This window comes from Rhinopithecus bieti, unplaced genomic scaffold (genome assembly GCF_001698545.2).
Source record: "Rhinopithecus bieti isolate Rb0 unplaced genomic scaffold, ASM169854v2 scaffold_4180, whole genome shotgun sequence".
Lineage (NCBI taxonomy): Eukaryota > Metazoa > Chordata > Mammalia > Primates > Cercopithecidae > Rhinopithecus > Rhinopithecus bieti.
Genome location: NW_016804388.1, coordinates 937,680 through 957,352, shown reverse-complemented (window position 1 = coordinate 957,352; position 19,673 = coordinate 937,680). Strand labels below are relative to the sequence as shown.

Here is a 19,673-nt window from a genome sequence, read left to right as displayed (position 1 = left end):
TAAACTGGAGTATGGTAATTGATGAAGAAAAAATCTTAGAGATGAGTCGGGATGAGAATGAGAGCTCACATACAAGAGTTTCATTCATCCTGGAAGAAGATCGCCATGGTCTTTGAGGCCAGAAGGAAGGAGGACCAAATAAATGAGATACTGAAAAAATTTAGGAGGGTAGGGGGAGTAAAATGGCACTGATAGCCTTAAAGCAGGCTGAGTGGCTGGGATCTCAAAGAATGGTTGTAGAATACCTACATTAGCGAATTCCATAGAGAGGCAACAAGATGTAGATGAAAGGATTGCTGAACAAGAGCAAGACTTCTGTAAAATGAATTTACAGAGGGCCTAATCAGCAAAGTGTGGAAGTGAAGGTAATAATAGGACTGGAGTTTGTCATGGCAGATGATTGAGGGGTCAAGAGAAAGTCATTTAAATACAGCAGCAGGATGTCTCATGCCAACTTGGGGGAAACGTGAGTGAAACCAGGATGGAACTGATGAACTGAAAATAAGAGGATGAAGGAAATGGAAATAAGGTAGTGAAAAGTTTCAGTAGCTCACGGTGTCTGACATAGAAGACAAGGAGTGATACACAGGAAGATCCTGCGGAACTACAGTGAGGTCAAGTGTATACTATTGTAGGAAGGCAAAGTGTAGTCCACAGATTACAGGGCCACTCAGTCAGCAGGTGTGATACATGTAGATCTTCAGCTTGCGGAGAATGAAGGAAATAAGTGGACAGGCAATACAGAGCCAGTTACCAGAGTCATTGAGAGAAGAATGCCAGAGGGAAGAATTTGCACCTAGACCAGTACACATTGGAGAGATCCGGAGACTGAAAGCAGTTTGTGTTGGTGAAGTACAGCTGAGTTAATTAGCTCCAACATATTATTGAATGTTAGTGTGGCTGTAGAATAAATTCATCTCTTAGAAGTCTGGGGCAATGGTGGGCTTTGATATTGATGCAGTCTAAAATGTTTAAGGAAGCAAGTTGGACTTGGAAGTTTGCTGTGGTTTTGGTAGCACCTAGAGTATATTTGATGGCATTAGAGTACAGTGCTGTCCTTTTTATTGAAACCACCAACAGTTGTTAGTTTCCCTGTAAGCTTGTGATTATTACACCAGGAAGATCTTTCTGTGTGAAGTAAATAAAGAGATTTTTAGGCCCACCCTTTCTTATTTGTGCTTAACTAGATCTGTTCATCGGGAGAGCAGAAAACACAGCCTTTATGGAAACGTGTTCCTTAGCAGTTTGTTGTCGTTGTTTGTGTGTTGTTTCTTGCTGGTTCATAATACGGGATGAGAAGTGTAATGTTCCTTTCTCTTTGGAACTGAACATACATATATGAAAATCAGTCAACGTATTTTTTAACCTTTTTAACTTGCAGACAATTAGAAGGAAGAAGAAAGTTCAAATACCAGTAAGTCGTCCTGATCCTGAACCAGTATCTGATAATGAAGAAGATAGTTACGATGAGGAAATACATGATCCAAGAAGTGGCCGGAGTGGTGTGGTTAACAGAAGGAGTGAGAAGATTTGGCCGAGGGATAGAAGTGCAAGTAGAGAGAGGAGCTTGTCTCCGCGGTCAGACAGGCGGTCAGTGGCTTCCAGCCAGCCCGCTAAACCCACCAAAGTCACACTGGTGAAATCCCGGAAGAATGAAGGTAGTTTCTGCCAACTCTTGCTGTTATTTTCCCATGAAGCTTTAAAACTAATTTGAGTGAGAAGTACAGTTGCTGTCTCTTGATGTCTTTGCTTTGTTGTCTTTGTGTTGTGTCCTATCACTGTAAGTCAGGTCCTGTTATGGCTTCAGGGACTGTTCATTTTCTCTGTTGGAACAGATAGCACTTCAAGTGAGTGGTCCAGGGGTTGGCTTTCAGATTTGTCCTGATGAGAATAACCAAGTCCAAGTACAAATTACGCTAACAAGAAATGTCACACCATCACCAAATGGAAATTCAGTGTTTTTCTTAACTGTTAGCAATGTAATCATGGAGAGAAATCTTGGGGGAGGGTGGGGGTAGGGGTTGTGGTGGTGGTGATGTTGTTGTTGTTGTTGTTGTTGTTGTTGTTGTTGTTACAACAAGGTCTGGCTCTGTCACCCAGGCTGGAGTGCAGTGCCACAATCTCAGCTCCCTGCTACCCCTGCCTCCCGGGCTCAAGCAATCCTCCCACTTCAGCCTCCCTAGTAGCTGGAACTACAAGTACATGCCACCATGTCCAGCTAATGTTTTCGTTTTGGGTAGATGCAGGGTTTTGCCATGTTGCCCAAGCTGGTCAGCTCAGGCAGTTCACCTACCTCGGCCTCCCACAGTGCTGGAATTACAGGCAGGAAGCCGTTGTGCCCTGCTGTGACTTCTTCCCCCTCACTCCAGACTGTTTTTTTAAATGGAGGAATTTAAGGAAAGGAACCCCTTGTAGGGCATTTCTCTATAATGCAGTATTTCTTTGAAGTTTTTGAAACTGAAACTCAGCTGCCTTCCCTCATACCTCATTAAATTTGATAAAAAATGGATCTGACTGTGGCTTCCTCCTCCTGTGGGCATGCATGACTGATCATTTTGATATATAGGGGTGTTACAGTTGGAATATTATCAAGGCTTACTTTGATCTGCTTTACCACTTGGCATATCTCCTAGGTGGTACTCCGTACCCCCACTCTAGAGCAGACTTCTCAGTGAAGTCTCAGTGAAGTTGTCAACATTTGCTGTTTCTACTTCATTTCACCACTTACCCCTCAACCCTCTCTGGTCTGGTATCTTTTCCGCTCTGCCCCCAAAAATGTTCACACTAAATCTAGTGGAAGTTTTTCAGTCTCTAGCTTGCTTGCCTTACAGTATCATTTCACATGGTTAACCACTCCTTATTTTAAAAAATAATGTCTTCTTTTGGTAATACTGCATCTCTCTCTTTTTCCACCCCCCCACCTTTCTGTATCTTTTGCAGGCTCATTCTTCTCACCCTGCCCTTTATAATGTTCTGTCAGTTTCTCTCCTAGAATCTTTTTTTCCACTTAAGGTAATTTTTTTTTCTTTTCCTCAGGTTGAATAACAATTTAGGCAATCTCATCTGCTCCCCTGCTTCCAGTCACTGCTGATGGCAGTACCTCTTTCTCCAGCCCAAATCTGTACACTCTTGTGTTCCAGCTGTTAGGCATATTCACTTAGATGTTCCTGTAAGTCCCTGAAACACAGCACATCTCAAATGAAGCACATCTCCCTCTTAAAATGTTTCTTTATATGTCTCAAAGTATTCAATTGAACGTGTTCCTATTGATCCAGTTTCTCAGGCCATTCCCAGATGACATGGTAGTTACCCTTGACATCTCTTTTTTTCCCATGCATGATGAATGTTGTCACTCCTAAATACCACTCTTACTCATCCCACTCTTTCTCCACTGCCTCCACCCTTTTTCAGGCCACTGTCATCTCTTACATAGACTTGTTTGGTCTCGTAGGTTGTCTCTTGGATCCCTTTAAGTTGATTCTGCAGATTTCTTCATAGATCCTCTGTGACACTTCTGTCTTACTCTTTTTCCCCTTTCTTCATTAATTCTCAGTCTCTGCTACGGTAGACTTATGACTTCATTAGGTCCACCAGGTTTTTTTCTTCGTAACTTGGGTGCATTTGTTTTGAACTGTTCAGCCATCACTCACCCCATGCATCCCCTCCCACACAAACATACCCTTCAGGTTTAGGTCTTTCTTTTTTTTTTTTTTTTTTTTATTTTTTTTTTTTTTTTTTTTTTTTTTTTTGAGACGGAGTCTTGCTCTGTCGCCCAGGCTGGAGTGCAGCGGCCGGATCTCAGCTCACTGCAAGCTCCGCCTGCCGGGTTTACGCCATTCTCCTGCCTCAGCCTCCTGAGTAGCTGGGACTACAGGCGCCCACCACCACGCCCAGCTAGTTTTTTGTATTTTTTAGTAGAGACGGGGTTTCACCGTGTTAGCCAGGATGGTCTCAATCTCCTGACCTCGTGATCCGCCCGTCTCGGCCTCCCAAAGTGCTGGGATTACAGGCTTGAGCCACCGCGCCCGGCCAGGTTTAGGTCTTTCTTAGGTAAAGTTTTAACTTTAGTATTTCTTCCTCAGGGAGGCCTTCTCCTTCCCCCAGTAGGTGCAGAATCCTTGTGTTTCTGCTCTCTGAACTCATCGCATTTGGAATTGCCATGCTGACGTCCTTTTTTTCGCTGACTCCTGCCAGAGTGCAGGAACTATCTCATTTGCTGCTTTCTCCCTAATGCCTGGTACCTAGTTGATATATACCCCAAGAAATATTTAGAATGAACGAACAAACTAATATACAAGGAATATTTTGGGATCATCTGTGTAATGGTCATTTATATGTGTTTAATCTTAAAGAACAGTCTTTTAACCAATACCGTATCCTTCTGTGATGTAATGACCATATGGATGACTGCCTCATTCCTTGCCCAGATCTCCTAAAAGGCTGTTTTCTTTACCCTGATTCTATTTCTGGCTGTGAGTACTCTTTGTATATTTGTCTTAAGTTAAACTGTAACCCTGATGTAAATTTTTTTTTTTTTTTTTTTTGAGACGGAGTCTCACTCTTGTCTCTCAGGCTTAGAGTGCAGTGGCACAATCTCAGTTCACTGCACCCTCTGCCTCCCAGGTTTAAGCAATTCTCCTCCCTCAGCCTCCCAAGTAGCTGGGATTACAGGTGTGCACCACCATGCCCGGCTAATTTTTTGTATTTTTAATAAAGACAGGGTTTCACCATGCTAGCCAGGCTGGTCTCGAACTCCTGACCTTGTGATCTGCCCACCTTGGCCTCCCAAAGTGCTGGGATTATAGGCATGAGTCACCACGCTCAGCCTACTGTTATGTAATTTTTAGACACTTCAGTAGTAAGTCTGTTAATTTATCCCATGTTAAAACAATTTTCTGTTTTCCATCTTGGTTTTTGGTTTTGTTTTTAATGCAGTAAGACTCTCCTCACAGAACCAGGGGCAGTCCTTTTACTACTGACATTATACTGATGGTTGTAGTCATTGTTCTTATTTTTCTTAAAATATATTTTTCTACAGCTGTTGCAGGAACCTGGGCAGTTCTCTGGACTCTGCTAGTAATTTCCTCAACTTCCAACATTCCTTACCCACAGATAGAATCAGTGTCCTCACTCTTGGATACTTGGTTGGTGGTTTAAAGGAAAGGACTGGCATAATAACTCCTGCCCACATCTGCCTAGCTGGTTGTAAGCCTTTGCACTCATACTTAGTACGTGCTAGTACTCTGAGTATGTCTGTCCAGTGTCATGGGGTGTATAGGATCAGAAATATTTTTGGTCTAGGAGCTGGGAAAAATAGAAATAGTATATGCATGATAATAGTCTTCAATAAAATGGTCAATCTTTTCAAAGTTTTTCGAACCTCAAGCAGTTTACTCTTTAGAATTATCTTTCTAGCCAGGCATAGTGTGACACATGTCTGTTAGTCCCAGGTACTCTGGAGCCTGAGGCAGGAGGGTTGTTTGACCCCAGGATTCGAGTCCAGCCTGGGCAACATAGTGAGACCCTGTCTCTTAAAGAAAATGGTATTCCTTAAGCATTCTGAAGAGCTAGTGTATCAATGCTTGGTCAAAAAGAAATGGTGTCCTCTTGGGGATTTTCTCCTTTTCAGTAACATGGGAACACGGTCTATTAGTCCTTCGTTTGAACCATACACTTTCCCTTTGCTTTCACGGAGACATTGCAGACTTGCTAATTAAAGGGAATGTCTTATTTGCAGGGTGGCCAAGAAAAATGTCTTGTTATTGATTGTACTTGAAAACTCTATGCAGTGGCTATTAGTTTAGTTGTATACTTGTGAAATCTGTTTAACTGTCTTAGGATGTGACACTAAAAATACTTACTTAAATTATTTCAGAATATGGTCTTCGATTGGCAAGCCATATATTTGTTAAGGAAATTTCACAAGATAGTTTGGCAGCAAGAGATGGCAATATTCAAGAAGGTGATGTTGTATTGAAGGTATAGTCGTATTCTTCCTTTTTAATGAACTGAAATAGAAAACAAGTTCTAGAGTTACTGTGTGGTCTGTGCTGTTGTTTGAAGCAATTTTGCCAAAGAGAATTTAAAAATCAATGTTTGGGGGAGAGGGATGTAAATTCCCTTTATGCATTATTATATGTCGACACTGATACTTTAGGTATCACAGGGTCATCCTGAGATAATTACTCACCAGCCGGTACTACTTCGTAGATAAGATATGTCTGTTCTTACACATTAAAAAATTCTGATAATTGCTTCCAGATATTATTGAAATGCTTATTTGTTTGTTTATAAGTAATAGAAAGTGACAGCCTTTTGAGGAGGAGTTAGGGGATACTACTTTGGGTTTTTCTGACAGCAGCAGTACAGTAAAGATTTTATCATCTCAGGAAGGTGGAATACTTTGATAATTTGGAAAAGTATAAAGAGAATATTTTAGGTCTTACAGCAAGGAGTGGTTTGGATATTTCTGTTTATAACAAACCAAGTTAACATTTGTATTTTATCATTTACTTGAAACCTGTAATTTATTTTCTGTTGCAGATAAATGGTACTGTGACAGAAAATATGTCATTGACAGATGCAAAGACATTGATAGAAAGGTCTAAAGGCAAATTAAAAATGGTTGTTCAAAGAGATGAACGGGCTACGCTGTTGAATGTCCCTGATCTGTCTGACAGCATCCACTCTGCTAATGCCTCTGAGAGAGACGGTGAGTGTGACTCTGTTTGAAGGCCCCCTCTAAGTGACCTATTTTCTTAAAAACACTAGGGAGACTGGACATCTTTGAAAGAAATGATAATTTTTTACCAGCCAAACACCTTCAAAATCTAAAAGTTTTATATGTATTTTTTCCTGTAGACAACTCGCCACTATTGATTTGATCGCTGGCTGATGAAATTAATGCATAAATTTTCCATTTTATATATAATTTTACTTACTAGCCTATCTTCGTTATTACTGGAGTACTTTATACTTGACTGTAATTATTTTTGTGGGAAAATAAGTAGCACTCTTTTATTAACAGACATTTCAGAAATTCAGTCACTGGCCTCAGATCATTCTGGTCGATCACACGATAGGCCTCCCCGCCGCAGCCGGTCACGATCTCCTGACCAGCGGTCAGAGCCTTCTGATCATTCCAGACACTCTCCACAGCAGCCAAGCAATGGCAGGTAAGACACCCTATTTTTAAAAAAATACAGGGGTTTTGTTTGCTTGATACCAGTATCTAAAATTGCTTACAAATAAAAGATGGATTTCTTTTGATTATTCAAGATTAGATCTGTTTTCCTCAATTTAGACATTTTTAAAATCTAAAATAACTGCAAACTTTTCCTTAAAGGGTCAGATAGTAAACATATTTCAGTCGTGCAGGCCATACAGTTCTTGTCACTGCTCAACTGCAAAAGCAACCATAGACAGCATGTAATGAATAGACAGACTATGTTCCCATAAAACTGTATTTACAAAAACGGTTGATCCACAGCTGCAGTTTGCCATACTATTGCATTAGAAGATGATAGCAAGCTTCAGGAATCTACTACTTGGGAAAGTTAACTATTGAAGTCCTTTAATAAACACCTTAACCTGGACTATTTTCTCTTTTAAAAATACACTAGTGTTGGCCGGGTGTGGTGGCTCACACCTGTAATCCCAGCACTTTGGGAGGCCAAGGCAGGCGGATCATTTGAGGCCAGGAGATCGAGACCAGCCTGATCGACATGGTGAAACTCTGTCTCTACTAAAAATGCAAAAACTAGCCAGGCATATTTGCACATGCTTGTAATCCCAGCTACTTGCGAGGCTGAGACACGAGAATTGCTTGAAACTGGGAAGCAGCGGTTGCAGTGAGCCGAGATTGCACCACTGCACTCCAGCCTCAGTGACAGAGGGGAACTCTTTCTCAAAAACAAAACAAAACACTAGTATTTATGCCAGAGGTTCTGGCATAGTGGTAGTATGTGACGTACCTGAGTTTATCTTTCTTTAGAGTCACATGTACACTGAGAATCTGAAGAAAATTATGATCCTTCTCTCCAGACAATTTGCATGTGCATATACACGCAGCAATTGCATACAATTTCTGGAGACTCCCAAGGCTCTATAGGCCACCAGCTGACCCATGGTTAACTGCAGTCCACATGAAGATCACTTGAAACATGAGTCCAGGGCTGAAGAGACAGTTTAGAAGAAAAGGGAACCCTTATATGTTGTTGATGGGAATGTAAATTGATACGGCCATTCTGGAAAACAATATGGAGGTTCCTCAAAAAATTAAAACTAGAACTAGCACATGATCCAGCAGTTCCACTTCTGGGTATGTATCCAAAGGAAATGACATCAGTGTCTCAAAGAGATATATGCACTCTCATGTTTGTTGCAGCATTATTCACAATAGCCAAGGTATGGAGTCAACCTAAATGTCCAGCACATGAATTGATAAAGAAAATGTGGTGTATATGTTCACACACACAATGAAATATGATTCAGCCTTATAAAAGAAGGAAATCCTGCCATTTGGAACAACATGGATGAACGTGGAGGTCATTGTGCTGAGTGAAATAAACCAGACACAGAAAGACAAACACTGCATGACCTCACTTACTGTGGAACCTAAACAAGTTGGACTCATAGAAACAGACAGTAGAATGGTGGATACCAGGGATTGGGGTGGGGAGGAATGGGGAGATGTTGATGAAAGGGTACATAGTTTAAGTTATAAGATGAATAAGTTCTGGAGACCTAATTTACATTGTGGTGGCAAGAGTTAATAATGTATATGAGAGTAGATCTTAAGGTATTCTTTTGACACATTAAGAAAAGTAACTGTGAGGTATGGATATGTTAATTAACTTGGTTGCAGTCATCATTTGAATATGTATATCAAAACATCACTGTTGTACACCTTTAGTAGATATAATGTTTATTTGTCAGACCTCAGTAAAGCTGGAAAGAAAAAGTAAATTTGGTCATCTCTTCTAGATCTGAAGAGATGATTTTGGATTAGAGATGCTGAATTGGGACTTAACTTGCATAGAGGTGTTAGCAGAAGCCATAGAAGTCACTAAAATTGCTAAGAGAAACAATTTGGAAAGAAGTCAGAGAACTGGATAACAGGTAGCACATTCTTTTAGGAAGCTGAAGAGGCAAGGGAGAAGTAAGAGAAGGGAGGCGTACCTAGCCAGGAGAGAGCCTTTTTAAAGTTTGTAAAAAACCATAGTGACACGGTAGTTAAAACTGTATATTCACAAAAGTGTTTCACATTCTACTAAAATGGGAACTAGTAAGAGAAGAGGATAACTTGTAAGAGCTATGAATGTGGTTGCTAACTCATATCCACTGTAGTTTTTATGTATTTGTGAAGCCGATTATTTCTAAATTTCAAACTTAGATTTATAAATTAAAAGAACCCTGGTGTTTATTTTAAGGATATTTTAAGGATATAATGATTTTTTAAAGGAATATTATGGCATGTTACGTGTAAAGTTGGCTTATAACTGATGATGATTTTTAATTGCTGCAATTAATATATTCTAAAAATTTTCCTGGCACAGCATAGATGTTATCAGGAAAAGGATTACTGCCGCAACACAAACACACACAGTGATACAGCACCTTTGATGATTCATGGGAGCAGCTGTAATTTTAACATCCCTTTCTCAGCTAGAAACCGTGCTTAAGTAATTTGGACATGATTTCCCCTTTTAAATAAAGCAATCTTAAAATCTTAAATGTTTGGCCATTAGTTTACATTGTAAACAAATTCTAAATCTTAGAAAATTCTTTCTGATATCTACTTTCTTCATTTAGAGTTCCTTAACACGTAGAATCTGTAACCTTAACTTAAAAGTTGAGGGTTTTTTTTTCCCCCAAAATTACTATTTTTGTATTATATTGTGATGTTTTATTTCTCCTAGGAATCTTAAGTGTTCTCATGTGTAGCACCAGTAATATGGGAACTTTTAAGAATACAAACTTCTGGGGCTTGCTTTCAGTTCATCTGAGACGGAAGCAGGCAATACATTTGACCCTCCAACAACCTGGGGGCTAGGGGGACCAGAACCTCCCTCCTACCCTGACACACAGTCAGAAACCCACCTGTGATTTTTACCCAAAAACTTAACTATTAACAGCCTACTGTTGACTGGAAGCTTACTGATAACATAAACAGTACAAAGTTTGTAGGTTAGATGTATTATATACAGTATTCTTAAAGTAAGCTAAAGAAAAGAAAGTGTTAATAAGAAAACCATAAGGAAGAGAAAATACATTTACTGTTCATTAAGTGGAAGTGGGTCATCATAAAGGTCTTCATCCTCGATTTCCTTCACCCTTCATTTCCTTCATCCTTGTTTTCACATTTAGTTGTCTGAGGAATAGGAGGGGTTGGTCTTTCTGTATCATGGTGGCAGAGGTGGAAGAAAATTTGCGTATAAATGGACCCACACAGTTCAATCCCATGTTCTTCAAGGGTCAGCTGTATTTTTTTTTTTTTAAGCTCCGGGTATTGTAGCAGGACGAGCCACAGACCGAACTCCTCAGACACCGAGTTAAATAAGGAAGGGGTTTCTTCGGCCGGGGGCATCAGCAAGACTCCTGTCTCAAGAGCCGAGCCCCCCAAGTGAGCAATGCCTGTCCCTTTTAAGGGCTCACAACTCTAAGGGGGTGCATGTGAGGGGGTCGTGATTGATTGAGCAAGCAGGGGGTAGTGACTGGGGGCTGCATGCACCGGTAATTAGATCGGAACAAAACAGGACAGGGATTTTCGCAGTGCATTTCTATACAATGTCTGTGATCTATAGACAACAGAACCGATTAGGTCAGGGGTCAGTCTCTAACTACCAGGCCCAGGGTGCGGTTCCGGGCTGTCTGCCTGTGGATTTCATTTCTGCCTTTTAGTTTTTACTTCTTTCTTTGGAGGCAGAAATTGGGCCTAAGACAATATGAGGGGTGGTCTCCTCCCTTATTCCCCCCTTTTGAGACTCTCACTCATTTTATTAGTGGGAGTTCTCACTTTCATTTTCACTACCCATGTCTTTCTGCAAGATAGATCGATAGTGATTCATATAGTACACTTGTGCTGAAGCATTTTGGTGAACCAAGGTAATGACGAAGCTTTTTATCATTTGAAGAAGTACGGGTAGCAAACAAGGGAGCAGTAGGCAGGTTCCTATTATTATTATAACTCTTATTTTCTTTGGAGGCAGAAATTGGGCATAAGACAATATGAGGTATGGTCTCCTCCCTTATTCCCCCGCTTTGAGAACCTCCCTCATTAGTGGGAGTTCTCACTTTCATCCTCACTACCCATGTCTTCTTGCAAGTCAGATCTATAGTGATTCATATAGTACGCTTGTGCTGAAGCATTTTGGTGGGACTAAGGTAGTAACACAACTTATGATTACTTGAAGGAGAAAAGGCAGCACACAGGGAAGCAACAAGCAGATTTCTATTACTATTATAATTCCTATTATGGGAGTTTTAAATTCTCCTAGTGCTGGAAACCATTTTCCAAACATGGACCTAGGATTAAACCCATACCACAACTGCATGGGCACATGTGCCAGTTTTGTTGTGTCTTTATATCTTCAACTACTTGCCCTTGGTCATCTATGTGCAGACAGCAATTGGTCAGGTTAAACTTTCCACAGTCCCATCCTTCAGGTGCTAGCAAGTAGTCTAGGGCTAGTCTATTTTTATAGATAGCATTTTTCATCTGAGTTTCTTGCTGGGCCAGAATAGTTAAGGTTCTGCCGGTTTTATTAGTGATTATTTCTAAGACAGCTTGTAACTGTATGATTTTGTTGAACATGTAAATGGGGGTTCAGTATCCCCACAAGCTGTCTTGCGCCCAAGTAGCAGGCCCATAATATTGTATGATTCTCTCAGGGGCCATTCATCATCTTTCCAATTTCCTATAGCTATGCTTCTCTTTTTGCAGGAAGCATAGACAGGGAAACCCAGGAGTTCACTTGTTTTTATGGGCAGTAGGAAGAAAGATAGTTTAATAGTGCCAGTAACACAACTACCTGCCCACTGGTCAGGTAATTTGGCATAAGCTCTGTGCCCACATAACCAGTATAATACAGTGGGGGCTGTCCAGTCCCGGTGGGACTCCGGGTGGGTCCACATGGTGTACAACTTTGGGAATTTGCTAAATGGATTCCTCTCTGTTTGATTTGAACTCCACCAAGTGACTGTTTTTGTGGTACCATTATACAGTTTCTGTCCCAGACAACGGAGTCGTCCTACGGGGTGAGTGAATTCTTTTCCTTCACGAGCTATGCAATGTTGTCCAATAATTGAGGCTTTTAGGACCCAGAAGTTATCGGGCTGATTCTTTTGAGTCAGGAATTCATCAGGAACTGGGTCTGTAGGTACTAATTCTCGGGCTTTCCATGGCCATTGATCTCCCATTACAGTTCCTCCACATACATAACATGAAGTGACACTGAGAGAGTGGGCTACATGCTCAGCAAATTTCAAAAACAAATTTCTTGTTTTTCCTGGAATTTCTGGTACTGGTACATTTGGTTCATCATAGAAAGTTTGAAACACTGGCCCAGGAGAGCGTTTGTAAACTTCTCCTCGAACCAAGATATTTACTCAAGGATCCAGTCCGGCCCCATTGATTCCTAAGGTCACACGCTCCCCTTTTTTCCAGTGAGGATCAAGGGGATTGGTTATTACTAGCTCTAAGTGGTTACATTGTCCCTTAGTGCAGGAAGGGCCATTTTTTCCATTCTGAAGGTGGACTAGATCCTTTTCATTTTTTATCCAAGTGGCTCAAATGACACAAGACCAGTATCCACATTCATTTCCACACAGTCCTAATTCATTACAAATGTACTTATTTTCAGTCATATAGCCTTTTTCCCAACTGAAAGAGCCACATCCCCTTCCTAACTTATTGCTGTTAATGATGGCACAGGCATCAAATTTCAAGATTATGCGTTTGGGCCCCCTTTTTCTTCTGTGCTGGCTAGTACTTCACTTGTATCATTCATGAGTCCCCACCAGTCTTCAGTTCTTAATCTTATTTCAAAAACTGTGGACATGGGAGGCTCAGAGGGGTCATAACACACATCTGGTCGGTCGTTTCCTGGGCTACATACCTCGTCCTGAGTGTCATTATATAAACATGTTCCTTTTAAAGTTCCTAGGCATTCATAGTAACTATAGAACAGAAAGATTGTTTTAACTTGTTGCCCTACCTCGGTAACCTGATGTATACCCTGAGAGCAGTCTTCCATGCAGGGAAAATCGGTGGAAGCTTTTACTATACAAGTCCACGTTATAAGGAAAATGAGTCCCATGATGATTCTCCTCATGCTTCGGCTGTGTGTAGACCAGTCAGCTTCCAGATGTGACTGGAACAGGGCTTGTCGTCCTCCTCAAGGTCACTTTGCAGGGGTTGCCCAGGCTCGGTTTTGCCTCCCAGGTTTCCTCGGCTGCAGGTTTCACATGGCTGTGGTGGATCCAGGCTGGGATTCCTTCTACCTTTACAGCCATGGGGGTGGTCAGGATGACAGTCTGTGGTCCTTTCCATTGTGGCTGCAAAGGGGCTATGTTCCAGTCCTTGATCCACACGCCATCACCTGGAGAGAAAGGGCGAACTGGGGAGAATAAGCTGATGGGAAACTTCTCATTTACCCAAGTTGAGATTGTTTGTGTAATTTTTCCTAAAGCCTGTAGCTGTCGCTGTAATTCAATGTCACCTAACTCTCAGGGAGTGTCTGGAAGCCCCCGTAGTATAGGAGGAGGCCTATGATACAGTATTTCATAAGGGGAGTATCCTGTTTTCTTAGAAGGAATGCATCTAATTTTAAACAATACCATAGGAAGGGCCTGTATCCACTTTAATCCTGTTTCCTGACATACTTTCCCTAAACTATTTTTGACAGTCACATTCATTTGCTCCACCTTTCCGGAACTCTCAGGTCGGTAGGTGGCATGTAGCTTTCAAGTGATTCCTAATGCCTTTGCTGTCTTCTGTACCAAGTCAGCCATAAACACCGGCCCATTATCTGAGTCGATTTGTAAGGGCAGTCCAAACCTGGGAATAAGATCTCAGAGAAGCACACAGGTTACCTCGTAGGCCTTTTCAGTTCATATTGGATAAGCCTCCACCCACCCAGAGTAAGTACACACAAGAACCAGCAAATACTTGTTACCTCCACGTTTCAGCATTTCTGTGAAATCCACCTGAAGATCCTCCAAAGGAGCCACTCCATAAGCTTGTATGCTGGGTGGAGCAGTAGGGCCTTGCCTTGCATTGTGCTGTCGGCAAGTAACGCACCATTGTGCTGCTGCTTTGGCAAGAACTGGCAAGTGTGAGACGTAGAAGTACCGGCCTAAGAGTGTTTTGACCTAGATGAATGGTTTTGTGCACCGTCAATACGACTGTGGCTCCCAGCAACTGCGGCACAGCTACCCTCCCATCTAGCAGTCTGATCCGTCCTTCTTTTATTACTTGCCCCCCTTCTGCATGGAAGAAGTCTTTTTCTTCCTTAGAATGGGTACGTACCAGGTCAGGTGTTCGAGGGAGTTAAGGGGGCTACTACCAATGCCCGGTAAGGGGTAGATGCTGCTTTTCCAGCTTCTGAATCAGCTCGAGAGTTTCCTAAGGCCACTGAGGTGGAGGCTCGCTGGTGTCCCCTGCAGTGCGCGACTGCCACCCTCTGAGGTTTCCACACTGCCTCTAATAATTGTAGAATTTCTTGTTGATATTTTATGTCCTTTCCCCAGAGTTTAACAGACCCTTTTCCTTATATAATGCTCCATGCACTTGGAGGGTTAGAAAGGCATATTGAGAGTCAGTGTAGATGTTTACAGTCTTACCTTCACTGAGTTCTAGAGCCCGAGTTAAATCATTGAGCTCAGCCATCTGGGCTGCAATGCTCTGTGGCAACGGTTTGGCTTCAGTGACAGCATCCAAACTTACCCCCGCATATCCTGCACGTCTTTCTCCTTGTGGATTAACGAAGTTGCTCCCGTCCACATATAACTCCCAGTCTACTGATGCCCATGGCTGGTCCTGAACGTCAGGTCTGCTAGAATATGCTGCTCAGTCCAACACCTCTACACAGATATCGCTCGACCGGGCTCTCTGAACCCGGGAACAGGGTGGCGAGGTTTAGGGAGTTACAGACTTCAGTAGTTATGTGGGGATTTTCACACAGCAAGCTTTGGCACTTGGTTAATCTAGCATTTGTTAGCCAATGATGTCCTTTGGTATTCATCAAAGTGACCACAGCATGGGGCCCTTTATATTCAGATTTTGCCCAAGGGTTTATCTGCTTCTTGTGCTAACAGGGCTATTGCTGCCAGGACCCTTAGACATGGTGGCCAGCCTTTGGAAACCCCATCTAGTTGTTTTGAGAGACAGGCCACTGGCCTTGGCCAGGGTTAAAACTCCAGCTGCCGTTTTTTCTCTTTCTGACACATACAGTGTAAAGGGCTTTGTCAAATCTGGTAGTCCTAGGGCTGGAGCCAACGTAAGTTTTCCTTTAACTTACAAAAGGCTTACTGTTGTAGATGCCCCATTCAAAAGGCTCCTGGTCATCCCCTTTGTAACCCCGTGCAAAGATTTGGCTAGTACTGCAAAGTTTGGAATCCATAATCTGCAAAACCCCACAGCGCCTAGGAATTCCCTTACTTGCCTTCTGGTTTTAGGTTCTGGTAGGCTGCAGATGACCTGCTTTCTTTCTGACCCCAGGCTGCGCTCCCCTTTCCAAATAGTGAATCCCAGGTAGCGTACCTGCTGTCTGCAGATCTGAGCTTTCTTCTTGGACACCTTATACCCACAGTCCTCTAGGTGCCGAAGCAGGGCATCAGTTCCTTTCGCACACCTGACTGCCGTGGAGTGTCCCAGCAGAAGGTCGTCCATGTACAGGAGCAAGACGCAGCCTAGGTCTTCAGCAGGAAACTTTTGCAGATCTCGGAGCCAGGGCCTCCCCGAAGATAGTAGGGGAGTTCTTGAACCCTTGGGGAAGCCGGGTCCCAAGTGTACTGAGTAGTGACACCTGACTCCCGATCTTCCCACTGAAAGGCAAAAAGCTTCTGGCTCTCAGGAGCTAAATCATTGAGCTCAGCCATCTGGGCTGCAATGCTCTGTGGCAACGGTTTGGCTTCAGTGACAGCATCCAAACTTACCCCCGCATATCCTGCACGTCTTTCTCCTTGTGGATTAACGAAGTTGCTCCCGTCCACATATAACTCCCAGTCTACTGATGCCCATGGCTGGTCCTGAACGTCAGGTCTGCTAGAATATGCTGCTCAGTCCAACACCTCTACACAGATATCGCTCGACCGGGCTCTCTGAACCCGGGAACAGGGTGGCGAGGTTTAGGGAGTTACAGACTTCAGTAGTTATGTGGGGATTTTCACACAGCAAGCTTTGGCACTTGGTTAATCTAGCATTTGTTAGCCAATGATGTCCTTTGGTATTCATCAAAGTGACCACAGCATGGGGGCCCTTTATATTCAGATTTTGCCCAAGGGTTTATCTGCTTCTTGTGCTAACAGGGCTATTGCTGCCAGGACCCTTAGACATGGTGGCCAGCCTTTGGAAACCCCATCTAGTTGTTTTGAGAGACAGGCCACTGGCCTTGGCCAGGGTTAAAACTCCAGCTGCCGTTTTTTCTCTTTCTGACACATACAGTGTAAAGGGCTTTGTCAAATCTGGTAGTCCTAGGGCTGGAGCCAACGTAAGTTTTTCCTTTAACTTACAAAAGGCTTACTGTTGTAGATGCCCCCATTCAAAAGGCTCCTGGTCATCCCCCTTTGTAACCCCGTGCAAAGATTTGGCTAGTACTGCAAAGTTTGGAATCCATAATCTGCAAAACCCCACAGCGCCTAGGAATTCCCTTACTTGCCTTCTGGTTTTAGGTTCTGGTAGGCTGCAGATGACCTGCTTTCTTTCTGACCCCAGGCTGCGCTCCCCTTTCCAAATAGTGAATCCCAGGTAGCGTACCTGCTGTCTGCAGATCTGAGCTTTCTTCTTGGACACCTTATACCCACAGTCCTCTAGGTGCCGAAGCAGGGCATCAGTTCCTTTCGCACACCTGACTGCCGTGGAGTGTCCCAGCAGAAGGTCGTCCATGTACAGGAGCAAGACGCAGCCTAGGTCTTCAGCAGGAAACTTTTGCAGATCTCGGAGCCAGGGCCTCCCCGAAGATAGTAGGGGAGTTCTTGAACCCTTGGGGAAGCCGGGTCCCAAGTGTACTGAGTAGTGACACCTGACTCCCGATCTTCCCACTGAAAGGCAAAAAGCTTCTGGCTCTCAGGAGCTATTCTGATGCTAAAGAAGGCATCTTTTAAGTCCAGACAGGTAAACCAGCTGTCCTCAGCTGGTAGCAGCCCTAACAATGTGTAAGGGTCAGGAACTGTTGGGTGCAGAGTCACTGTAGCTTGGTTGACCGAGCGCAAGTCCTGTACTGATCGGTAGTCCTTGGTCCCCGGCTTAGGGACAGGCAGGAGGGGGGTGTTCCATGGAGACTGGCAAAGAACTAATTCCATAGGCTTTCAAGCGCCTGAGATGAACCTGGATTCCTTTGAGAGCTTCTCTGGGAACCAGATACCGCTTTTGTCTAATTGGTTGGGCCCCAAGCTTAACTTCTGTGAGTACGGGGGCTTGGTTGACCGCCAGTCCCGGAGGGTTATCCTCTGCCCATACTCGGGGCCATCGCTTAGCTAGAGCTGGTTTTATCTCTTGGCCTGGCTCTGTTAGAAGAAGTCTCCATTCTTCTTCCCGGGGGACCGTAAGGGCCATGATAACTCCTGTTCCCCGTAACTGTAGCTGTAAAGAGCCTTGTTCTGTAGAGGAGATGGTAGCTCTCAGCTTGCTAAGCAAGTCGCTTCCCAGCAAGGGCAAGGGACAGCCAGGCATATACAAGAACTGGTGAACTGTCTCATGTCCCCCCACCGAGCAGGTCAGTGGTAGACAGAAAGCCTGCTTAGTGGAAACTCCTGTTGCTCCAATGATATCAATGGTTTTCTTGGATAAGGGGGCGACTGGGGTGGTCACTACTGAATGTTCAGCACCAGTATCAACCAAAAACTTGATGTCCTTGCCCCTAGTTGTAATCCTGACCGTGGGCTCCTTGGGGGCACTTGAGCCCGGTCCCTTTCAGTCCAGTAGCCCTTCAGCCAGATTGAGCAAAGCTCCCTCGTCTTCATCTGAGGTCTTTTGTTCCGAACCACCTTGCTTTTCCTTCAGTTGGGGACATTTATCTTTCCAGTGTCCTGTTTCCTTACAACAGGCGCATTGGTTACGTTGCAAGCGTGGGCGATTAGACTGGATATTCTCCCCTGAACCCCCCTTTCCCTCTCTTTTCGGGGGAATTTCCTTAATGGCCGCGACCAGTAAGTCGGCGTCTCGCCTAGCCTGGCGTTCGCCTTCCTTACGGCTTTCTCTGCAGCTTGTTGCATCTCTATTCACAAACACTTGATTGGCTGTTTCCAGTAACTGTGAGGTATTCATACCCACAAACCCAAACTGTTTCTGCAATTTTTCCTGATATCTTCCGCGCTTTGACTAACTAAGGCCATGTTAATCATGCACCGATTTTCAGGGCTATCTGGATCAAAAGGAGTGTACATACAGTAAGCCTCACAGTCTTTCATAGAATTGCGCTGGACTCTCCTCTTTTCCTTGGATGACCTCAGAGACCTTATTTATATTTGTAGCCTTTTGAGCCCCTTTCTTTAGACCTTCTATTAATGCCTCACGGTACCGTCTTAGCCTCTTCATGTCTGGTCCCTCATTCAGGCCCCACTGGGGGGTCTGTTCCTGGCAGTTGAATTCTTATATATTCTTGGGGGTTTTGGTAATCGACTGGGACACGCTTCTCTAGCCACTTAGTTACCACCTGGAGCACCCTTCGCCCTTCATCTGTATTAAAGAGGTACATGAGCAGCTGGTGGCAATCAGTCCAAGTGATTATGAGTCTGTGTAATAGTTTGGAGCAAGTCAATTAAAGCTTGAGGCCTTTCAGTGTAAGATGGAGTATTATTTTTCCAAGTGAGATCAGCAGAGGTGAAAGGTTGATACACAAAGGCACGCCTTTCCACCATGTGTCTGTCCTCATCCACCCCAGTATATTGCTGCTCTCTCAGGGGCATTTGGATTCCAGTCTTGGGCCATAAGCGAGCTGCCAAGGGAGGAATTTCTTCCGCGGCTTCACTTCCTCTCTTGTTTGGGTGGTCTAGGGGTGTGGTCATCTGGTGGAGGTGGAGGTGCTGTGGGTTCAGGGGTGGAGAGCCCTTCCTCCCGATAAGGAGGGGGTATTGCTGGTACCAATTCCTGCCATGATTCTTCTGGTGTTGTGTCGGACAGGACTTTTGGTGCCAACTTCCCTCGGCGGGTGGAGCGAGGACCTTCCTTAACTGTCTCTTTGCTACTAGTACTGCTGCTGCCTGTCCTCTTAACCACTGTGGGGGGTCCAAAACTAGCTGTAACCAGGAATCTGTATATGGGAACTGATCTGAGTACCCTGACTTACAGATTACCCTGTGCCGTACCTTTGAGACAAGGGACCTGTTGTCCAAGCTTCCTTCTGATAGCCAACCCACCTCTAATGCTGGCCAGGCTATCTCACACAAAGTTCTAAGTTTTCCTGGTGTCATGGTGACTCCATAGTCTCCCTTAAATCCCTTTTGAAATTTTC

The 19,673-nt window shown here is 43.7% G+C and overlaps 1 protein-coding gene across 1 annotated transcript in view; it reads left to right on the top strand.

Annotated features, from left to right (window-relative positions):
• The window catches only part of TJP1 (tight junction protein 1), a 111,500-nt gene that overhangs the window by 35,150 nt on the left and 56,677 nt on the right, over positions 1-19,673 (top strand). Inside the window, 4 exon segments of the mRNA XM_017867690.1 lie at positions 1,382-1,658; positions 5,876-5,979; positions 6,544-6,712; positions 7,028-7,175. Coding sequence (XP_017723179.1) covers positions 1,382-1,658; positions 5,876-5,979; positions 6,544-6,712; positions 7,028-7,175 — 698 coding nt within the window.